The sequence below is a fragment of the Pleuronectes platessa genome, chromosome 16, assembly GCF_947347685.1.
Source record: "Pleuronectes platessa chromosome 16, fPlePla1.1, whole genome shotgun sequence".
Lineage (NCBI taxonomy): Eukaryota > Metazoa > Chordata > Actinopteri > Pleuronectiformes > Pleuronectidae > Pleuronectes > Pleuronectes platessa.
Window position 1 is genome coordinate 21,245,795 of NC_070641.1, and position 23,589 is coordinate 21,269,383.

Consider the following 23,589-nt stretch of genomic DNA (forward strand, 5'->3'; position numbering starts at 1 on the left):
CTCGCTCTCTCTAGCGCCCCCTGCCTGTGGTTGGTGATGCTTTGCGCAGACACACCCGCTCTGAGCAGCGTTTCCTGAGACTGAGCCAAGTCCTGGGAGAGTTGGTTTTTTCATCCCCTGTCGATCTGACTCTTGCTTCTAACTCATGATTGAAATGTTCCTTGAATTCTGAGGGTGTCAGTGTTCAGTGAGATGAAATGCACTTCTTAACTTAAAGGCAATTTGTAGGTAAACTGCTTTACTTTACTTTCTTACTTTAATTCAATTAGTGTTAGTGCATAAAGGCAAAATGCAAGATATAAGAAAATAATAAGATTAATACACTAGCATAGAATAAATGAAATACAATACAACATGCTATGATGTGGATATAACAAACTCAAGGACACAAAGACACTTAATACTGATTGGTTGTTTATTCAGTGCCGAACATTCGTGGGTTTATAAATCACAGAAATTATAGTTGCAGCGTTCTATGAACAGTTTATTAAAATCTAAATGATGCCTTCTTTCCTAGGCCTTGCAAAATAACATCTGCTATAACAAACCTTCCCTTGAACTCAGGTCATCCAACCAAATCAAAGACATCGTGTTGTCAGAAACAAGACAGTCAGATAAACTGAATTAATAATCCAGTAATCTAATGTTTGAAACAGGCCATTTTCTGCACAGTGACAACTTTTAAAAAGATTGATATCGCTGTTTATGAGCACGACCATCTAATATTGTTAATGTCAAGGTCGAATAAGTCACATTAATGATATTTATGAAGTGTAAGAAACACGTATGAATAACCCCCGACCTCTATATTCGGCCCATTGCATAAGAGGCCTTTATGCAGCTACTATTGCTGGAGAGGTCGGGGGGGGGGGGGGGGGGGGGGATAGCTGACATGCCAACTGACTCCTCTTATTACCTCAGCATCACCGCGAGCGACGCCCACGGGAAACAAAAGGTGTTTCTAAATATCACTGGGGGGGAGGGGGGGGGGGGTATTCTCAGACTCCTGACCTTTGGCTCTCACCCGTGTTTGGGGAACATTTTTAAAACAATGCCCGACGGTGACTGTGCATCTGAAAACTCAGACGACCCCCGGGGCCCCGGCACAACCAGGTGACTCAGTGACATGATGTCACATGACAGGGGGAGAGAGCGAGGACGTGTTCACCCTGGAGCATGAATCTGAGAACTGAGGCGCAGAGAAGAACTAGAATATTGGAATAAACTCTGTTATCATTATTATTATTACAGAATTATTTGTGGATTGATTTTCCACAGGTTTTCACACAGCCCTGTACCGAAGCTATGAAGGATGTCCCCTTGTTCTTTTCTCTTCCAGTTCAATCATGGCCCCCCTGAATAATAGGACACCATTGTTTTTCTAACAAGAGTCAATGGCGGAAACTGCCGGAGCTATGGAGCTATATTTACACTGCGTTTCATTTTCGCACGGTTCGGCCAAGGCCACTGGTTCTGACTGGGACCTGGGACACTGGTGTGAAGTCAGAAAACACTGGTGAAGCCAAGTGGAATGAATCATTATGTCCAAACCTTTTGTAGATGTAGATGTAAAAAAAATATATACTTTTATTCTATGATAGCAAATGCATTTCATTTGTGTAAATTACTTTGTTTTTCAAAGGCAGTGAATAAACTGGACTTGTGATAAATAAAGAGTTTAAAGATGATTTAAGAAAGTAACAACAACAAGTTTTCACACTTACTGACTGTGTGTTATTTTATGTCTGTACACGTTTAGACATATTTTATTAAGGAGAAAGTGGAAAGGAGGAGGAGGAGGAGGAGGAGGAGGAGGAAGAGGAAGAGGGGGAGCAGGTTCTTGACTAGAGGTAGGGATTTTCCCACCAGGACCTGCATTCATATCTCACTGTATCGGACTTTCTCTCTCACACACCTGTGACTGCAACATCTCACCACAAGTCCACTGACAACCATCATCTCTGCAGAAGCAACAACTTAATAAGAAAGATTCATAAATATACTATACATGCACCTGTGTGTGTCTGTGTGTGTGTGTATGCGTGTGTGTGTCCCTATAACATAAATCATTCAATCTAAAGACATATTTTAATATCAGGTTATGATTGGGGTTAAAGTTAAGGTGAGTGTAAGTTTAGTCACTATGGTTAAGGTAAGAGTAAGTCTCTTACCTTAAGAGACACGTGTGCATGTGTGTGTGAGTGTGTGTGTGTGTTTGCATGTGTATGTGTATGTGTGTGTGCGTGTGCATCACAGGAAGATCACATTCTTACACAGAGACTGAAATCGCACATGAAGAGCATTCACATATGTTAAAGAATACTTTTGTGAGGGACAAATTACACCCCCTCACACACACACACACACACACACACACACACACACACACACACACACACGGTCAGTGTCCCGAGCCGACAACTGTTTTCAACCATGACCTGAGCACAGAGGCCCCTCTATGCTCGACAATTGAGTGAGAAATGACAGCAGTCGCTCAAATATTTAGGAGCTTCTCAGAGGATCCGGAGAAGGTCACAGCTCCCTGAACTAATCTTCAATTTGAACAATGATGCCATTTGATTTCCTGCATTTTTCCGTGGACGGCTGAGAAGCTCCAGTGGTTAATTTGACGCAGTAATCGCATAGTTGGGTCCTCGTCCCCCCCGACACACACACACACAAACACACACACAGTCAGCTTTTCTGGATAAAAAACATGGATCTACTGTGTTCGTGTGGGACAAAGGGGCCGTGGATGTGTGCACGTGTGTGATGTTATCTGTGCAGGAGGTGAACATTCGGCCGAGGACACCACTGACCCTCGATTAGTCGTGGGGATCGCCTCTCCTCCGCGCGTGTCTCTGTGATCACAGACGATCACAGAGACCAAATGGACTAATGGGAAGTCATTAGTCTGCCCCCTCCGGCCGCCAGGACGACAGCTCAGCCCGGCTCTCGGGTTTCACGGCCCCAGAGGCAGGAATGTGACTGAACCTGGTCCAAAAGGCTGAATGAGGAGATTCAGGTGCAGAGAGGTTGATCTGTTTTCATCCAGCGAAGGACGTCAGCCCTGATTCACACTAACTGCTCTGAAACGCCTCTGTGTGCAGTTACATCAAAAGATAACAACATCGCTTAGATTGGGGACTTTTCTGATGGTCTCTTTTCAGACATGACCTCCCGAAAACATCTGTAAAAATTGGGTTCAGACATTGACATGGAGTTTGTCAGACGCATTGACAACACAAACACGAGCATGATGGGATATTCTCCTATGCAAAATACCCAGAGTTCAATACATGTCAGAAAGCAGTTTACATGATTCAGATTACACGACATCATGATCACAGGTGCATTTTGTTTTTCTCCATTAACCCGACAGGAACGAGCCGAGTGTGACGGCAGCTCGACGGCTTCGTGTCTCGGCAGAGATCCGTCAACAGCAGCTTAACCATGAGTCTGATGGAGAGAGAGAGAGAGAGAGAGAGAGAGACACTGACAGGGAAGAATTGCTGGAATGCTCTCCCCTGAAACAAGGACGAGGAGAGAGGGAGGGAGAGAGAGAGGGAGAGAGAGAAAGAGAGAGAGAGAGAGAGAGACAGAGAGAGAGAGAGAGATAGAAAGAGAGAGATAGAGAGAGAGAGAGTGAGAGAGAGAGACACCAAGATTTGCAAATCAGTGTAAAAATATATTAAGGTTTAGATGTAAATATTCTGCCCTTTGACCATTAAAGTAACACTTTCTCTCTCTCTTATAACAAAATGGACTCATGCAGGATTAACATTTAGTCTATTACACGCAGCACTGACTTTTATTGGCTTTCAAAATTAGTCTGGACCTTTTTGTGATTTAGCTTATTGTGCAATTTCATTCTTGAAAAATAAATCCCAGGAGAGACTGTTAGAAAAATAAGATTTAAAAAATGTTCACGCTTTGCCAAATTGACTCGTTCTCTTTACTTTGGGTCAAAGCCAAACTTTTCACAGCGTGTCGACATCAATTTTCCTGTTTTATTTCTGTTGGAGGAGACGCTGCTGACGGGGACATTATGAAGACACTGACAGATGCAGCCGGGACGGACAACACCACACTGCACAGTATAAACACCTCCATGAGGAATGCCTGGTTTTGTTCAGCTCTCCAAGAGGCTGTGTACAGCAGCATTCCTCTGGCAGCCTCCCCTCCCTATCCTGGTTCACCGGGGACTTCCCTGCTCTCTACTGTATTCAACTAAACTCTAATGAATACCATGGAGGCCTAATGTAGCGTTAATAACTGTATAATTAATACTACTAATGAATATCCTGTAAAAACCACCCTCTAGGTGTATTTTTACTCATGTACCTCAGTGATCTTAATGAATATCAGAGGGAAAATTGATGCTCTCCTGCTGAATTTATTCTAAAACATGCATGTGTCAGCTTGTGGCTGCAGCTTGAAGTTTATTGCCGAGACTTTCACTTTCCAAATCTAGATTATAGAGATAAATCTTTAACGCAAACTTAAAGATTAAATAATGTGATGAAGAATAAAGAGAGTGTTCCTCAGCCGGCATGAGTCTCAACTGATTTCACTCTGTTGTTATTGTTGTTATTGTTGTTTGTAAATATAAACTCTGAGTATGGCTGCTTGAAAAAGTTGCTGAATTACTTTTATGACTGGATTTGTTTCTAGATGTAATTTTTGGTGATGGAGGCTCTGTGGTTTCTGCAGCTGGAGCTTCTGTAGATATTTCCCCCAGATGGGAGAAAACTATCGAAATCAAAAGTTTTTGAATATCTCTCAATCTAGTTCAAAGCTAGATATTGAGGAGGAACGTTTTTCTGTCGCTAGATATCAGAGGAGGAAGTCAAATATTTCTCTTTGCTTCAGCCTTTATCGAGATCTGGCCCTTTTCTGTTTCGGTGTTCATGTGGTTGAGGAGTTGATTTGACACAAGTGATATTCACCATCTAGTCCTATCTTCTAAAATGATTATCCCTGATTGTTCGGGATGTTTGAAGAAGGTTAAACTTGTGAGTGAGCGAAGATTTATCGCTTCACAAAAAGGGAAGCAGAATAAGAGGCGGGGCCAGGGAACAGGATCACAGGTGTATTTTTAACAGTCAAATTTAAAAATTAACTGTGTCTCTCTCTCTTACTGTAACGACACTGAGCTCCTCCCGGTCGTTCCTGTTTACACGGAGGCTTCCTGATGATGTTGTGCTGCGTGTGTCACGGTCCGTCATCTGGTATTCCTCTCAGAAGTCACAACTCACGTGTGTGTCCTGCATGGGAGTGTGTGTGTGTGTGTGTGTGTGCGTGGAGCTGTGTGTTTAACCTAATTAATTAATTCCAACCTTTATCCAGATTTTAGTTACACATCTTCCTTCTGGTGTTTTATGTACTTCAACTTCTTTCTGTCGATTCTTAGAGTCAAAGCTTTTTCTGAAACAGTCTCTGAAGCTCGGGGTCTCAGTGACCTGCCAGCTGTCCTGTACACGTTCATATCCACGTTCACATCCTGCCAGAGAGGATATTACATCATTCAATGACCACATTTGAAATTGTTGATTTGTGAGTGGGCTCTTGGTGGATGACACATACAACGTGCACAATAAAAGACCAAAATAGTTTTTAAAAAGTTCCCAAAGTCCCAAGGTGGTGTTTTTTTCATAGAACTGCTGCTGCTGTGGATTTTTATCACACCAGCAATGAAAGTATCAAATTATACAGATGTGAAAATGAATTAATGGATGTGTTCGTATCGAGCACCTCAAATAAACCTGATTTATACATTTTTTACATGAATCGTTAACTTTTACCTGGGAAATATGTATAAAAGCCAAAAAGGCCATAAGTTGCACAAAAAGAAAAAATGCCTGGACTTGCCCCCTGATCTGGATCTCCACCAAAACTCATTGAGTTCTTTCTTGACTCATCCCACATCCTTCAATCAAGTTTGGCGGTCCTTTCATTTGCAATAGTGTTTGCGTAATCCTGCAAACTAATAAACACGGATGAATTGATAATAATGAGAGATAACCAGTGACTTTGACCTCAGTTTATATTACGACTCGGCCTCAGGTCTGATGAGCAGAAAATAAAGACTCCACAGATCCACTGAAAGAGACACGTGACATAACTCATAACCCCCCCCCCCACACACACACACACACACACACATACACACACACACACACACACACACACACAGACGTGACACCTTTGTAATTTGGTAGCGCGTCTCTTTGTTGCTCTGCCATGCAGCTGTTCACCGAAAGTTGAAAATCCTCAACGGTGCCATAAATTACAGACGTCAAGTCCTCCGCCGTGATTCTTGGAAAGACTTTATACAGAGAGGGAATTTGCACACCTGCAACCCACGCACATAATATACTGCACAGACATGCAAGTGCACACACACACACTAATGTCCCACACACACTGCAACAGTCCCTCTGTATACGTTGTCTCACACACACGCTGCAGAGACTTTTAATGTGTTGTTTGAGGGGAGGACTCTGTAATCAAGTGAACAATCAGACAGGTCCAGACGTGGTGCAGCGGGAACACAGAGCGAATACACAACCGAGTCCAGCAAAGGCCTCAAATAGCTCAGCTTGCAAATGCACTTTTATACACACCATCCAAGCATATGATTATATGTGCATACAACTGAATAAGTGAAAACAAATCATTAAGCTGGGGACTGTGAAACAGAAATAATTGGCACAATTAAAGTGGAAAAATTGGATGTTGTAAATATCCTGTGCATTTGCCAGTGGGACAGGTTCAGTGATCGGGACACGGAGGAGAAACCCTGTGGAATTAAAAGGACATAATGGTTTTAAAAGGGGGAGGAGAGGAAATGAGAGGTGTGGTGCTAAATGAGAGGGTGAGAGCGAGGTGTTAGTTGTTAAAGAGGTAGGGAGAGTGGAAACGGGGAAATCCAGGCTTTACCTCCCAGAAGACATGGAAGGGGGGGGGGGGGGGGGGTTGGAGCTGGGGGGGGTGGCAGTCGAGGAGACCCGCTGCAAACCGACTCTCGACTGCCAGCGAGGGTCACGGAGGACAGAGCGGCTTGGCATCTGCTGCAGCCGTGATTTCCATCCACTCCTACTCCAGATACAATGAAAATTGTGTCTGAAGACAAAAGACATGTGCAGGAGGGGGGGGGGGTGGTGTGGGGGGGGGGGGACGAGGAACTTTGGAGTGGCCCAGTTCAGCCGGGGAACTGTGTCAAGGATGTGATGCCTATTGACCAGTGCTTCTGTGTGAGGCCTTGTTTGTCGGGCGGGCCTGAAACATAATGCACGTTCCATGTGGTGAGTTTTAAAACATGAGATAACAGCAGTCAGTTCATCACACGACAAAACTATCTCATCGACAGCTTCCTGCCCTCAACCAGCTTTCTTATCTGGAGCTTTATGGGGTATGATGGCAGGTCTGGGCTCCAGCGAACACAACTGACAGACCAGATGTGCACCCGTCTGTCGTTATCAATCCAGCTGTTTCAAGGCTGCAGGAGCACTCGGGTTTTATTGGTTTAAACCTGTAAATACGACACAAATCAAATCTTTATGTTCCAATCTTGCATTTTCAGGAAGAAAATAGAGCGATCTGGTTTCTGAGCGATTCCAGAGCGACAAGTCAGACAAAGGCTTCTCCTGAAAACTCAGATGTTGTATTTACTTGGAGGAAGAATCAGATTCTTCAAACTTCTGTTCACACACTGAAGTCACAACGATGCTTCACCGACGTATAAAGCGGAAGTCTCTTCTCCAACCTTCTTCCTGAACACAGTGTTTTAACAGCAGCTGCTCCGCCGCTCTCTCTCTCTCTCTCTCTCTCTCTCTCTCTGTTTAATTCCCCCTCCTCATCCTGCCTCTCCTCTCCCTCGTCTTCCTCTTCCCCCCTCCGGGTTTGTTTGTTCTCCCTCAGCTCCCAGGTGTCTTCCTGCACGACTCCGGGTTCCGCTGAGCCGAGGGCCGCTTGAGCTCCTCTTCCGTTCTGACTCAGGTACAGAACACTGACGGCTTCCTCTGGCTGCGATACACACAGAACACACAGATCAACGTGCACACACCTGTGACACAATGTCCACATGTTGAACCACAGAACCCACATCTATACAGTAAAAGTTAATTCACACACAGACAAAAATAAACACACAAGATTCGATGTCATACACACACACACACACACACACACACACACACACACACACACACATCACAGCTCCTTCTCCCTCATCCAACAATAACAAAACAAACCTTGCTTCCTGTGCGTGGGGGAACAATAGTAGGATAGCTTTGATGGCCAGAGGTGGTTTGTTGCAGACGCTCCCTTATCGGGCCCGACACCAGCAGATCCCCGACACATCGTGGCTCAGGATCCGAACAGGAAATAAAACAGCTCACAGGGATAATATCCAATATGTGAAAGGTTATAATCGTTAACAGATAACGTACAGTTATTAAAACTTTGCCGTTGAAAGTATGGAGCAGCTAAAAAGTTTTTTATTTTCCAAAAAAATTGGTGGAGACCAAAAACAGAGGAAAAAGAGAAAGTAGAGAGTTGTGTGTTTGTGTGTCGGCAGTGAAACCAGTGTGATGTTAGCTACACCAGTGTAAAATGAATCGACCCACAGGAGTGTGATTCATTTAGTTCACAATATTTACACAATATAAGTTCAACACACATCAGTTTGTGAAGTTACAGAACACATGGGCTTGTCTGTTCAATGTAGAGACTCACATGTAAATACACAATGTTTCATCTCGTCAACACAAACACACTTCACACTCAATACTGACACATGAATTTTAGCATCTTGGGCACAGAAGTTGCATGATGAATATTTAACACAAAAGAACAACACTCAGTAACTAAGCACACACACACACACACACACACAAACACACACTGTCCCCCTCTCATCCCCCCCCCCCCCCCCCCCCCCTGTCGTCTCACTTTCTCCATGTGTATCAATACTCCCATTGATTCAATTAGCCACAGCCGTTAGCCGGGTCAGAGTTGTGTTGGGATATCAGTTGCCGGTGGCAACATCTCCATCAGTCCGCCCCCACATCCTACATGCCACCCCCCCCCCCCCCCCCCTCGCCCTTTGTCCATTCCCTGCACTGTATACCCAGTGATGCTCTCTGTGTTTGTATGTGTGTATCACTATGGAACTCTGGGTGTCAGCAGCTGTGTATGGCTGTTCAAGCATGTGTGTGAGAACGACTGCGTGTGTGTGGTGCGTGGGAGAAAGGAGGCGATGAGTCATAGCGCACATACCAGCAGGACACAACAGCTCCCCCTGTAGCCGGGGCAGGGGAAGCCCCGGAGGTGTGGGTGTATTGTCTGGGAGAACAGAGCTGAGCGTGACATCATAGGATGTCTCGCTCCCACACCAGTCAGTGGAGAAGGTCGGGGGGGGGGGGGGGGGGGGGGGGTAACAGGTGGAGACCCTGGTTCTTTCCTTCCTTCTCTCTTTCTTTATACAGACTGCGACCCCCCCCCCCCCCCCCCACTCAGCCCTGAGCTCTGGTGAAGAGTTGATGACTGAAGCTCTCGTCAGATTTTAACTTTTATGAATCAGCCGCCGAAACTGTTAAAAGTTTGTTTCTTCAGGAGTTAGCAAGAGTTTTGATTGATTGACAGCCGAGGGAACAATATTCCTCTGATTCTAAGACATCCAGTGTAACACTGTGCAGACACATGTTCATGCTCCTCATCTGTTCTCCTCTGTGACGTCGGACTTTTGATCGTGCATTTTCAGAAAAATCTCGACTCGGAGTGAAAAGAAAAACTCAGACTATGATTTTCCTTTAATTAAAAGGTGCGAGCTGAACTGTGACGTCTCATGTGGTTGCATCTCTTTTAATTATGTCGCCGCGTTGTGTCAACATGTGTGTTCTCGCCCAGGAAACGGATTAAGGTAAACTTCTCATCCAAATGTGTGAAATCAGCCTCTGTGCGAGCTGAGGGATCCACAAAGTGTGAGAGGACATGTAACACTCCTCCAGCCTCTGGACCTTTGTAGTGCGCCGGCCAAGTTCACCAAAAGACACATACACACATGAACATGTACACACAAGGGCAAGATGCGCACACATGCATCAGCTCGTACACTAAATCTCACACATGCACATGTGCACACACGCAGCGGGGAGAGGAAACTGCAACACAATGATAAGGTCTGGGAACACAATGGGCTCAGCAGTGCACAGACAGAAGCCAGGACCAGTTTAGCTCTGAAAGGTCAACAAGCCTCTCCAGGCTTTCATTCAGTTCCCCCAGTTATTATTGTTCAACATTATAATGATTACTCTGATGGCCTTTATTTTGCAAAATGTGGGAGCCATCCGGAAATACCAGTGAAATATGAAAATGCAGGCCAGACCGGGGAGGACAGAGGGGGGGGGGGGGGGGAGAAAGGTTACTTATTTTAGAGGGCGAACTTCTTTGACGTCAAGCTTCCCGTGGACTGGCCCAACCTCAGATTGGACTGGTTCTTCATAGATCTCTGGTGAGCTGCCAGTTCAGCTGACATCTGCTCTTGTCCTCATGACAATTCCTATCATCACACTGAACCTGGTGTTGGGAGAAATACACTGAGATGAATTAAAACAAACTTAAAGCTGCACAGTGAGACTTTGAGTCCAGTGTTCACTCTGCTGCAAAATCTGTGTCTTAAATTGTTTCCACCAAAAAATTATACAAACTTCTTATAATTAGGGCCCGAGCACTGACAGTGGGAGGCCCTATTGAAATTGTAAAGATTATTATTATTATTATTATTATTATTATTATTATTATTATTCAGGCAAGTCAATTGGCTTTTTGAGGGCTTTAACTTGCTCTAATTCTTAAAATAATTTGCAGAAAATTAGAAAGTGGTGAAAATTTTCATATTCTGGAAGAATTTTCAATGGGTGTCGTAAAATGGCTCAATGGTGCCCCCCCGAGACCCCCGGAACGTGTTCACATTGACCGATCTTCACAAAAATCGATACACAGGTGTATTTATTGTTGTTTACCGATGAATATGCAAACAATTACCTAACGCTGAACGTCTTTATCGTTTGCAACATGATTTTTCCGCGGTAGTGATAACTGTTTCCACAAGACATCACTGTTACACCTGAGGATTGTGGGTAGTGTGGTTTCTCTCTTTGACATTGACAATAAAATAATCTTGTAAAAAAAAAAAGTGAGTGGGATTTTTGCTTCTGGAGCCAAACTGTTGAGCGAAGCACATTTCTGAGATCAGTGGCTCATGATGGATGAAGAATGTCTGACTGTCACTTTTGTCGTTTTTAACTATTGTCCGGCGTCGATAAAGACGTCTCTGTCGCCTCACACTGAACCTGTGATGAGCCTGGATCCTCTGACCGCCGCATCAAGACCTCAATTCAGCCCGTGAGCGGCGCCGACCTCAGGGGGTGAACCCGAGCCAGCGTCTGACTGATCCTCAAAGCAGTGACGGAGCGGAGCGGGTCACATCCCACCGCAGAATGTCACAGCCCTCACATAATCCCTGCATGCGTCTTCTGTCGGGACACAAGCGGCTGCAGCCCTCTCCTCCTCTCAAGTGTTCCAACGGGCAGAAAGGTCACGACATTAGAGATGAGAGGACGCGGCTGGAAAACTCTCCTCGCATTGTGCAGGAAGTCAGTGTGGAGAGTGGGATTACAGACATCAGGAATTTTGTTGAGGCCTCTCTCCGACCGTGATGCTGATTTATCGACTGTGTCCCAGTTGAAAGTGACCTATGAGGTTGAGTTTTCACATCTGAGACTGGCTTTGTTTGACTGGGACGAGTGGGCACTTGGTCATCTGGGGCAGAAGCATGTGACCTCGGCCGGTGGCTCAGCTCAGTGTCGTGTTAGGAGAATCATTTGTCGTTTTAGTCTTTTTGGGGGGGGACTCGAGCCAATCCCATCGAACACTGGGGGAGAACCACCTCGGACAGGTCGCCAGTATATCTCAGAGATAAACCACAATTCCATCAAACCATCAAAATAACCCAACATGTCACGCAAAGACATTCTTGCTCCATGCCAACAAACATGAACTCTGGCAAATTCTGTTTTTTTTTTCTTCCTCTCTGGAAAATCACGACCAAAGCCCAAAAGCAATCCAAACCCTCGGGGGACAAACAGACTTTAAGAAATTGTTGCCAACATCTAAAAACAGCACGATTAAAAACAGAGGGACTTGGTCACGGCAGCCATTTTTCTACTGAGACAGAAGTTTTCTCACGTCTCAGAGAACCTCTGCGGCCCCAGAAATAGTTCCACGTGAATATCTTTCTCTAAGCTGGATGAGAAACTGTAATTGCCATGAGAGGGAGACTGTCTGTGCTTTGTGCTAAAGCAGTAATCTTAAAGAGACAGACAATCGGAGCCTCATAAGTGCTAATGACTGTTTGCTGGTTTTAGGCAAACTGTCGCCTGTGCAGCCCAAAAAAAAAAAAAATCCGACTGTTTCTTATCGTCTTTTGGGAAACAAGCACGTGCCAGACAAAACCACATCAAGGACTCTTACACATCGTTTAGAAGAAATGAAAATAACCATATATATATGAAACAGACAATTTGAGTTCCTCTATGTTCTCACATTAAGACACATGACGTCTCAGATTGAGCTTCTGTCTTCCAGAGAAATTAAAGTTTATTTAGACGCCAACTCTAAATCTATCTTTCATTGAGGTGCATGACGGTTGAATGTGACATCACAAGGGACTTTGTGGACCCCAGGCAAAAAGGGACCTGGGGGCGGGGGGGGGGGCGTCTACATCAAACCAAACCAAACTCCCCCCACCCCAAAGTGCATAGTGTGCATTCACATAAATAACACTGGTAGTAAAGTTTAAGTGCAAACCTCCAACACCATCAACGGCACATCATACACATGCATTTAGACAGAGGCCTTGTTGGGGGGGGGGGGGGGGTTTCCAGCCACGGTGTCGTCTCCTGTACAAAGCTGATCCCAGGGGGCTGGGGGGTGGGGGGGGGTTCACAAAAAATGTGCTATGTTGCTATGGACTAATGCAATCGGCTCTTCTCTGCGGCCCCCTCTCAGCTCTGGGGGCCCCAGGCACTTGCTTGCTCAGCCTGCCCTCTTACATCGCCCCCTGCTGGACATGTTCTGGTTCATTCCCTTTGGTGCAGACAGGCAGGTTGAGGTAAAGGTGAGAAGCAGAAACTTGGTCTGGTCCGGTTTAATGTCTGCGTACGACAAGTGTCAATACAATAAACTGGAGCTGCACAATATGTTTTCACACGTTTCTCTGATTTGAAAAATGCACTTTTCACAAATGTGTCAGTTCAATGAATAAAATCAGTTGATTCGGTTGAAAACGGAGGAAGAAACTGCTGAATCACTGAATAACTCTGGGATATTAACTGAGGATGATTAAAAATAAGCAGGACATCATGTGGTGAAACATTAAGTATAATGTGGACTTGGGGTTTGTATGGTTTTATGAATTATAATGATTATAATGTCATTAATTGGACATGGGCAATCAGTCTGAAGCCCCTCAGTAGTTCAACATGCTGCCAATAATCCAGGATTAGGAGTCTTATCACAATGAGGCTTCTGGACTTTAGCTGTAATATCTATCACACAGACTGTGCCACTAATCTTCTTATTCAATTCTCTGCAAGAAATGTTAGTTGTGTGTCTCTGAGTGTGAAGCTCTACACAAAGTTTTACATGCTGCCTTGTTCGATGCACTTTATGAAATATAAGATTCCTGGTGCTCCCTGTTGGTCTCAAAGCAAATATTACAAGTATCAGGACACAATGAAGGAAGGAAACTCGGTCTGTGTGTGAGTGTTCATGTGTGTGTGTGTGTGTGTGTGTATGTGTGTGTGTGCATGTGTGTCCAGTGGCTCTGCATCGGTGCACATGTATGTACGTGGGAGGGGAGCCCTGCTGCATTGTCCACAAGCTTTTTTGCCCGCTCGTTAAAATCTAATTTCTTCTCCCACCATCTCCAGACCACCACTACCAGCCCTCCTTCCTCCCCTGGTTCTCTGTCTTGTGTGATCAACAATAGCCTATTCTGTGCCGTCCCGTGCGAGTGGAGACACACCCAAAGCCAAGGCCACGGTGCGAGGGGAGATTGTTGGGTGGTGGCCAACCGAGAGGGACACTGGCTCAATTCTCGTCTGGGAGCAGAGATCCAGCCCTGACCAGAGGGCAGAGGAGCTCTTATCTGTTTGGCTGTAAACTGAAGTGGTCATTAAGTGTGATTCCCCTGCAGTTGACGGGTGTGTGGAAAGATTGTGGAACAGCTCAATACATTTGAAAAAATAACTTTGAATATAGTATGTATGGAGTCAATTGTGTCCCGAGTGAATGAAAACTAGAACAGCTGATTACATTAACGTTAAATTCTATGATCGGCTACAGGAGAGAGCAACGAACCCATGGTGGGAAACCGCTGAATTAGGCCTCATGTCACTAGCTTTCAGCCGAAAGGTTAGTTTAGGATTGGTGGGTTTGGTAGAATATCTAAATGTCTTAGGTTTGGTTGGATGTAAGGCCGCCCAGGGGTGCCCCTTCGGCCTTGAGCCCCCGAAGTCCCTTGGAACGCCCCTGCCTATATGGTAGTGCAAATGCAATCAAACCAAACCAATCAAAGCACTGACACTTTGAATGTGAGATAAAATACTATAACTAGATTCACTTTTATTTAAGAAACAGCATCAAATATCCAGTTTAACTCCATTCAAGTGAACACATTTTGAATATATTGAGTTATGAGGTAAATCAACCATGACCCTGCTTACATCAGCATGAATGTGAATGAGCTTTATACTGTATCTCTGTGTGTTCAGAGTCGTGGGCACAAAAGATTTCCCCCAAAAGTTTCATCTCCGCATGATTGATTAGTTGGATCCCCGAAAAAGTCCCCACCTCCTCCACACACACACACACACACCCACACACACACCGAGGCTCGGCCACAATACATGCCCTGATCTGAGCTGGGCCGAGGGGCTAAAGGTCGCGCTATCGACCCGTCATGACAATCGGAGCCTATAAGTGCCGCAGCTGAACCCCCCCACACACTCCAATGCCTCGTCTGATAAAGCCCGACTCTCTTCATTGTCCGATAACACAAATATGACACACCAACACACCATCTGAGGGCCCCGTCTACACCGGCCAGCCTAATTATATAATTATCCCTTGTCTGATTGTGCCTGTGCAGCTGAGACGAGGGAGGGCCTTTGTGTAGCTGCTGGAATGTGGTGTGCTTGGCATTTTTCAGCAAAAGGGCAGCTTTCTGGAAGCCCCTGCCAAAAGAGGGGAGAGGAGGGTGAGATCACGGCTGCTGGTGCCCACTCCTCTGTCTCTCTATCGCTCTGTCTATCTCTCTGGGACTCTGGGGCCTGTCTCTAAGATCTGCTGCTGTACAATCCCATCTCTCTTCTGCACCTGTCAGTCAAACCCCGACAGCCCGACCATTTCAGAGCCTTGTAGAGAGTTGTGTGGTATTGTCTGATTCAGTGGCCTTTCGCAGTGGAATGAACAGGATTTGGTTCTTCTGTGATAAGAGCTGACAGGTCGCGCTGCTGCGGAGAAGCCGAGCGGCTGAGGGCGGCCGCTCCGATGTCTGAAAGCGAACCTTGGTGGCGACTGATAGAAAAAGCATTGCTATTGTTTCTGCTCAGGAGCTGTTGAGGGGATAAGAGAGACGAGGGCACGAGCAGGTGTTGGGAGAGATTACGGTTCAGGCCTAGAAAGCACGACTGCTGTTACCTCCTTCTTGACTCAAAGTCAAGATCAACAAGGCGAGTGTCACATGAGCCCACGTGTTCTCGTGCTACAATAGAGGATCCAGGACCTTTTTCTGACATTTACATCGAGGGCCTCTCAATCGTTGCACGTTGCTCCTGGTGACTTTATGAGTTTTACTACCTTATCAGAGGCCTTTTATACTCACTAATGAAAACAGCAGGGTTAAGGGTGTTTTGGCGCCAAAGCTCGCCTTCTGAATTCCTCTGTATGAGCTGCTGTACAATCTGGAAACATATTCTCATTTCAACACTGGCAGACTTACACTTTGACAATGATTTAAAGGTTCCAACAGCAGTTAAATCATGAGCCAGATTCCTCTACGTGCCAAAAGAAAAGCTATGTTTACAACACATGGCAACCCCCAAGTCCTCCGGTTCTCAGATCATCATAATGTTGTGAACTTTGTCAAGTCAGAGCAAGCTGAGGTTCATGTCGCCAGTCTGCTGCAGTAAACAAGTTTATCAGAGAGCCGAGACATCATTGTTCCACCACAAGTGAGGGTCGGAGCTCTGCCTGCCGTCTGCAGCAGAAACACTGGTAACTAACGGCACTCGAGAAATTCCCATAGAATTCCGAGCCGTCCGTCTGATCCCTGTGCCCGCTTGTCAAAGCCCCCCTCTGGTGATCACACAGCGTGGAGTATGTGAAAGAATGCTGTCAGGAAGGGAGCTGGACACTGGGGGCCCAGTATTCCCATCTCAGGCTTCTTTACATGCCCCCAGTGATTCTTCTAATGACATCAATAAGCAAAGTGAAAAATTAGATCACCAAGTGCGACCGGAGACTCTGCCAACAGAGCCTGAGACAATATGTTTAGATGAGCAGGGAACTTGGATGAGAGAAACCGTCTGAGCTCCGGAGCCAAGACTCGGACCTCGCCCCCCCGATCAGCCGTGGCTGTGAGAGCGCCATTGTTTCGTTCATCTTAAATACCCCTGACAAATTGTGCTGAATGTAGAACCTCTGTCTAAACCAGAAGCATCTTCCAAAAACATGCTGGCATGGCACCAGAGCTGCATTTTCCCATCAGGGAAGTGACCGCCGGCCAGCAACCCCCCCCCCCCCCCCCCCCGCTATCCAGTGCAGGTCCTGAAGATGTGAAAAGCATCTTCAGCGTGCAGGTAAGATTTTCTAATCACAGAAGAATCTGTATTGTTGCAGAAAGCTGATTTAAAGTCTCAATAAACAAATGAAGCATTGATCAGTGATTTCTGCAAAGGGCTTTAACTGGTTCTCACTATGACGTCATGAGGAAACTTGCTTTCTTTTGCTAACCTGACATTTCCTTCACACCATCCTCCTTTTCTCTTCCCCTTCCTCTGGTGCACGACCACATGACCCAGCTGACAGGTGGAGAGCGAGGCTGAAGAACTCCAGACTTCAGTGTCTGCTCACCAATCATGAGATCGCTTTATAATTAGAGACTAAAACATATATAATACAGAATATAAATAAAACTATCAAGAAAGGGGGGAGAACTTCAAATGCATGACTGCTTGACTGTCACTGGAGCATGAAGTTAACTTCCTCTGACAGAGTTCAAACTGTGCAGAGTGAAGTGCAGGTGAATGGTGCCACCATGTGTTAGCATGTCATTACTACTGAATGGGTCAAGTCGAGGTTTAGAAGCTCAGAAGTGTCTGAAGAACCAAGTTGATCGATTCAACAGTCAACAGATTCATATTTTGCTGCTATTTCAATGGACGAGTTCTTCTAATCTTTTGAAGAGAGGGACACAACCTCTAGTTATATCAAGTTAAATTACTTCTTCAAAAGTGCCTCCATGTTAGTGGATGGGACTTGGAACAAACCAAAAAGTCAAAGTACAGGTCAAATAGATTTTTCTCAAATATCTGTGATATTAGTTAGTTACACATTTGACATTTGGTTCCTGTCAATAAGATATGACAGGAACATTACCATCATAATTTATTACAATATTATAAATCATCTTTTGTAAAAGATGAATTTAATACCGGGAGTGAAAACTATGACAAAAGAGACGTTTATTCAACCATTTCTCTTTATTGAGGTATAAGGCAGCGTTCACAAGGCCACAGTGACCTTTGTTCAAGTTTGTGTGTCTGTATCTGTGTGTGTTTGTGTGTTTCAGAGCTCGAGCTCAATCTTGACATCCATCTTTGCTTTGTACGGCTCCAGCAGGGGGCGTACTTCTTCAGACAGGAACCTGGTCACCTAAAAAAAAAAGAATATACACATTACAACTTGCCTCCTTCCTGCTCTACCCCTCGCTTGAACGATCCATAAACACTTACCCCACAGTAACCACATGTTTAATGAGAGGGAAGCAGTGTGGACAAAAGACAACTGGAGAAAGAAGATGCTGTACCTGCTGCGGAGCGCGGCCAATGAAGGTCTTGGGCTCCAGCAGGGCGTCCAGCTGACCCAGGACCGGGGCGAAGTAGGGGTCTCGCTGAACTCTGGCCAGAAGGTCGTTATCACCACCCTCCTGTTTGACCACAGCTGCTGCCTCCTGGGACAGAACGCGGATCTTCTCGTGGCAGTCCTGAAGGAGAGAGCACAAAGATGAGCACCTGGGTACAGAGGTGATCTGATGAACACTACATGTGGAGCAGGTGAGGTTTTTTAATTATTCTATACAGATATCCTTCGCAGCTTAGACCAGCTCCTCCACCTACCTGTCTGTTTCCACCAGCCTTCACCATGGCCATAATGATGTTCTCTGTGGCCATGAAGGGAAGCTCGTGGCGGATGTGTCTCTCGATGACTTTGGGGTAAACCACCAGTCCCTCTGTGATGTTCTGCAGCGTGGTGAGGATGATGTCTGCTGTGAGGAAGGACTCGGGCAGCGAGATCCTCCTGCAATGAGTTCAGAGTCTCTGCATGAGCCCATATCTGGAAACCTTGAGTAATGTGAAGGTAACTAAGACCGGGGGGGATACAGGTCTCAGGGTTGCTGACCTGTTAGCGCTGTCGTCCAGTGTCCTCTCCAGCCACTGCACCGAGGCCGTCTGCAGCGGGTTGGCCAACAGCGCCATCAGGTGGCGAGCCAAGCTGCAGCAACGCTCCGCTCGCATGGGGTTCCTCTTGTACGCCATGGCACTGGAACCTAGGGCGGGTGGAGACAGTTTTCATTCAAGCAGCAACACAATGATTTATTATGCTACTGCTTTATTTGTATGTTATTAGTTATCCCCATAAGACAAAGGTAGAGATAGAAACTGTAAAAGGTTGGTGCCAGTGAACACGAGGTTCAGTAGGAAGTGAACAAACCGATCTGATCTTTCTCAAACGGCTCCTCGATCTCCTTCAGGTTGGCGAGCAGCCGGATGTCGGTACAGATCTGCAGCAGACACATGCATCAAACGTGAGCTTCAGCAAGTTCACCTGAAATGTTCGAGTCAGCTTTAAAAGTCAGGAGAGAGTTGCAGGTTTATCACAGTGTTGGACCCAGCTTCCATTTCCTCACCACTAGATGGAGACATTTGTTAATGCAGCTTTACCTTGTGAACAGTCGCTCCCAAACTGGCCAGGCTGGCCAAGCAGTCTGCGTCCACCTTCCGACTGTACGTCTGGCCCGTCACCAGGTAGGCTCTGGGCAGGATGGGAACAGTATCAATACAATATCTCGCTAATTATGATGTAAATATGCTAAAATACTTTGATATGGACGATACTGGAAACAGCAGGAGGCAGAACTCACTTTTTGAAGCCAGCCATCTCTGTCACCATCCTGTCGAGGTCCTCCACCTGAAAAAGAATGATTGGTTCATTTAGTAGATAAATAGACAATGATTGCTTTATCAATACATTTCTAATTGAAGTGGAATGAATGATGATGTTTACTTTGTCGTGGTCGCCCTGAAAGAGCTGCAGGAAGCTGGCCTGGGTCCCGGTGGTCCCCTTCACCCCCCTGAAACGCAGGTCGTCTCTGGCTCTCTGGAGGTTCCTCATGTCCATGGCCAGGTCCTGCAGCCACAGACAGGCTCGCTTCCCGACTGTGGTCAGCTGGGCGGGCCTGAGGAGAGGGAGAGGACTTCAGAGATGGAGCCCAGCAGCAAACGGACACAGAGAGGAATGACCAGAGGAGTGAAGCTCTATTCAGACTCACTGGTAGTGTGTGTAGCCCAGCGTGGGGAGGTCAGCGTATTTCTCTGCAAAGTTCATCAGTCTGTCGATGACTCTGGCCAGCTGTGGAAATCAGAACAGGAGCGTGGCACTGAATCATTGCATAATACACTCAGTGCCCAGGCAGCACTCGCATGTCGAGCCGAGGGGATTATTTCTACACTGTTGACTTGTTATTAAACAGCTGAGGCACCGAGTCACAATGCCCCGGATTCCACTGATGCCACAGTGGGCCTGCGCTCTGGCAGCTGAGCCTCACCTTAGGCAAGAGGATGTCGAATCCGTCACGCAGCATAATCAGATCCTGAGGAGGAAAAACACAGCGACTTACACAAGATGAAAACTTTTAACGGAAAGTATAAACACAAACAACCCAACTGTAGTGTTGTGTTTTCTCGAGGGGATTTATCACACATCTGGGAGAACGTGGAGACTAAATACTGCAGCACTGAGATCAGGCTATGGCTATAAAATGCATGGTGATTACAGTGTTGTCTCCGACGTAGCAGGACGTGGCTCCGAGGTGGATGATGGGAGCGGCAGTGGGGCAGCAGTGGGCGAACGTGTGCACGTGAGCCATGACGTCGTGCCGGAGCTTGCGCTCTTCTTCGGCCGCCATGACAAAGTCAATGTCGTCCACGTGGCTCTCCATCTCCTGGACCTGGGCGTCGGTGATGGGCAAACCCAAAGTCTGAGGGAGAAGAAGAAGAAGAAGAAGGTCAACAAGGGAAGTTGTGGTTTAAGCTCAAAGTTATTGGGTTGGTATTTAAAATCAAGGGCATGGATTTCAGAATGTGCCAATTATAATCGAGATCCATTAGGAGTCAGTGACCAATACATGAAACAAAAATTAAATATTACTTTGATTAAAAATATCTGGGTTTGAAAATTGTTGGAAACATTTTGGATGATGTAAGTACACACGTCAAAAAGAATAAATTACACAGGTTGAGTTGTTTTTAGCCTTTTTAATGAAGAATTGTTACAATTATATATCTGATAGTTTTCTCCCTGATACATTGACGAATATACAGATATTAACATAATGTTTTTTTTATTAAATGCACGTTACTTTTACTAATCGTCTGAAAAGATTCAAAACAATCACAGAACGCTCTGTGAGGAGGTGAACAGAGGACGAATGAATCAAAATCTTTTTAACGGTCTGACAGACATGTGGCGTCCTCGTGAGAAGACGACCAGTGTCCTGATTAGATTGGACCTTCCTCTATTAGGACACAGCAGTCATGGGACGGGACCACAGAGCGGGGGTTGAGGGAGAAATTGGTCCCAAACCCTGGAAATAAATCTCTCCTGTGCAGGTTGCAACTGAGTTAGAGAGGTCAAAGTGTCTGGTGTCAAAGGTCACGACAGTAGGGAGGATAATTCCAAGGCAGATGATGTATATCTCAGGAGGCGGTTTCCTGTTACCCTGACATTTGTGCTCACTATTTCTACACACCAAGCACACAGGCATGAGATCATGTGAGAGGGTGTGTAAACAGTTAGCTCATCGTGGGGGGGGGGGGGGGGTAATTGATGTCTGCTGAAATCCTCTGTATCCATGACTTGACTCAGCGTGCTTTGTGTCTGTGAGATAAACCCAGAGTTTGATCTGAATGATGAAACAGTTTGAAGGCTACATGTCAACGGAGTGTCAACTTCTCTGATCACCTCTAAAACCATCGTTACACACTCTGAGCAGCCGAATGTGATTTAAACCCACAAAACCCTGAACGTGACTCAAGGGGAAAGACAAGAGAAGGAATGGAGGTTTGTCACTGCAGGATTTGGACCCATTCCTGGTTGTAGTTATATTCTATATGTTTTGTATTGTTTCTTAAACTTTTACATCTTATTTGGTGTGTTATGATCCTCATGCATTGCTGCTGTAACACAGGAATGTCCCCAATTTGGGATCAATTAAGTACATCTACCTCCCTACCTATCTAAACATCTATACATATAAATATATAAACATATATACAAATATTAATTCAACTGTTTCTCTCAGTGTGTGTTGTAATTGCATATGTGTGTTTTACTTACATGTGTGTGTTTTAGTTACATGTCTATGTTTAAGATGTTTAAGATGCATTAAGTTGAATGGGTGTGTTTCAGTTGCATGCGTGTGTGTGTTTTGGCTACATGTATGTGTGATTAGTTCAGTGTGTGTTTGTATTACAGTGTGTGTGTGTGTGTGTGTGTGTGTGTGTGTGTGTGTCTGTGTGTGTGTGTGTGTGTGTGTGTGTGTGTGTGTGTGTGTGTGTGTTTTTAGTTCAGGTTGTGTGTTTTTATTTCAGTGTTCCTCCGGGCTGCAGCTGACAAACTAAAATTAGAGCAGGGAACACGAGAGGCTCTTAAAGGTCACACTCTGAACTTCAAGTTCAGGTCCTGGTCTCACACACACACACACACACACACACACTCACTCACTCACTCACACATCCCCACACACACACACAGAGTTTTTCCTATGGAGGCTACACACCTTCTCCGCCTGGGCCAGGTAGATCCACAGCTTCCTCCAGGTGCTGAACTTCTTCCGGTCGCTGAAGTTGAAGGCCATCTCCTTGCTGGCGTACCTGGACACCAGAGGCGAGCGGTACTTCATCGTCTCGTCTGCCGCCTCCATGTTCTCTCAGAGCCGCAGGGGAACTCTCGGGTCCTTCCTCACACACACAGACACACACTCTAGGGCTGAGCGCGCACACTTCCGCTTGCTGACATCACGTGGAGGAAGCGGAGCGTCGTTTTTTTTACGACACCACGTCGGAAGACGGCGTCGTGCGTGGTGACCGTGTGCGCGTTCACGTGGAGTCGGAATAATGGACCCAATCGAATAAAAAATATGATTATGATGACATTTCATAATTCTGATGAAATGTCATGATTCAGACTCAAGGTGTTGATAAAATACACATAACAAATACTCAAGTAAACACAAAACATCAACATTAATAAAACATATGAATATTAATATATTGATATACGTTTTAAGTTCAATAATGTGTTATTCATGTATTTATTGTTTCTATTTAGAAGTTAATTTCATTCATCGAAACACCCCCAAAATCTCAGGCCACCAAAATTTATGTTGACAATGAAAGAATACATGAAATATTGATTCCCTATTTGACACAGGCAGGGTCTATATTTATCTTGAATCTTATCACTTAACATCGTATATTTTGAGGGATAATTCCTTTCCTTAACAACAATAATACTTATAAAACCCCTAATAAAACTATTACTATCGATAATAGTAATACAAATAATGATATCTATATTTGGAGCACTTCTTACAGAGAAAGAAAGTTACAGAGTCCTTCACAAATAAAAATAAAGACACAAGTAAAAGAAGAAATAAAATAAAAACCCTAAAGTCCCACGATTGAACAGAGAACTTCGCTGCAGGAGGTAAAACCCAGGCCACAGCATTTCTGAATTGTTTGCTTCTGCTAGGTTTAGTCTGTTGGAAATGTTCACAGGAGCTGCTGACAAAATCAATTGAACATTTTTTAATTACAATAAGTTCTAAACAGCAGCTCCTAATGTGACAAAAATGTTTACAAAAATTGTCACTTGCAAACTGCACATTCATTTCCTACAGGCCCTGAACACCATGCTGTTTAACCAATACTGACGTTTTTATGATTAACATGCATATTA

General features: G+C 45.2%; 1 protein-coding gene across 1 annotated transcript; it reads right to left on the reverse strand.

Moving 5' to 3' along the window:
* Positions 1 to 17,812: 17,812 nt before the first annotated feature.
* On the reverse strand, positions 17,813 to 22,655 carry adsl (adenylosuccinate lyase). The gene is made up of 12 exons (XM_053444371.1): positions 22,409 to 22,655; positions 20,405 to 20,608; positions 20,177 to 20,221; positions 19,901 to 19,980; positions 19,636 to 19,807; positions 19,493 to 19,539; positions 19,293 to 19,383; positions 19,063 to 19,132; positions 18,751 to 18,898; positions 18,468 to 18,648; positions 18,158 to 18,334; positions 17,813 to 18,003 (listed from the first exon to the last, which is right to left on the reverse strand). The coding sequence occupies exons 1-12, from the start codon at positions 22,550 to 22,552 to the stop codon at positions 17,917 to 17,919; spliced, it is 1,446 nt and encodes a 481-aa protein (XP_053300346.1). The 5' UTR covers positions 22,553 to 22,655; the 3' UTR covers positions 17,813 to 17,916.
* Positions 22,656 to 23,589: the final 934 nt, after the last annotated feature.

Bases quoted from the DNA above. Each gene is read 5' to 3' on its own strand.
- adsl (XM_053444371.1), bottom strand. From the start codon at position 22,552: ATGGAGGCGGCAGACGAGACGATGAAGTACCGCTCGCCTCTGGTGTCC. The intron at 20,222-20,404 runs GTAATCACCATG...TTTCCTCCTCAG, and splicing joins GCTACGTCGGAGACAACACT to GATCTGATTATGCTGCGTGA. The intron at 19,808-19,900 runs GTGAGTCTGAAT...CCCTCTCCTCAG, and splicing joins CTGGGCTACACACACTACCA to GCCCGCCCAGCTGACCACAG.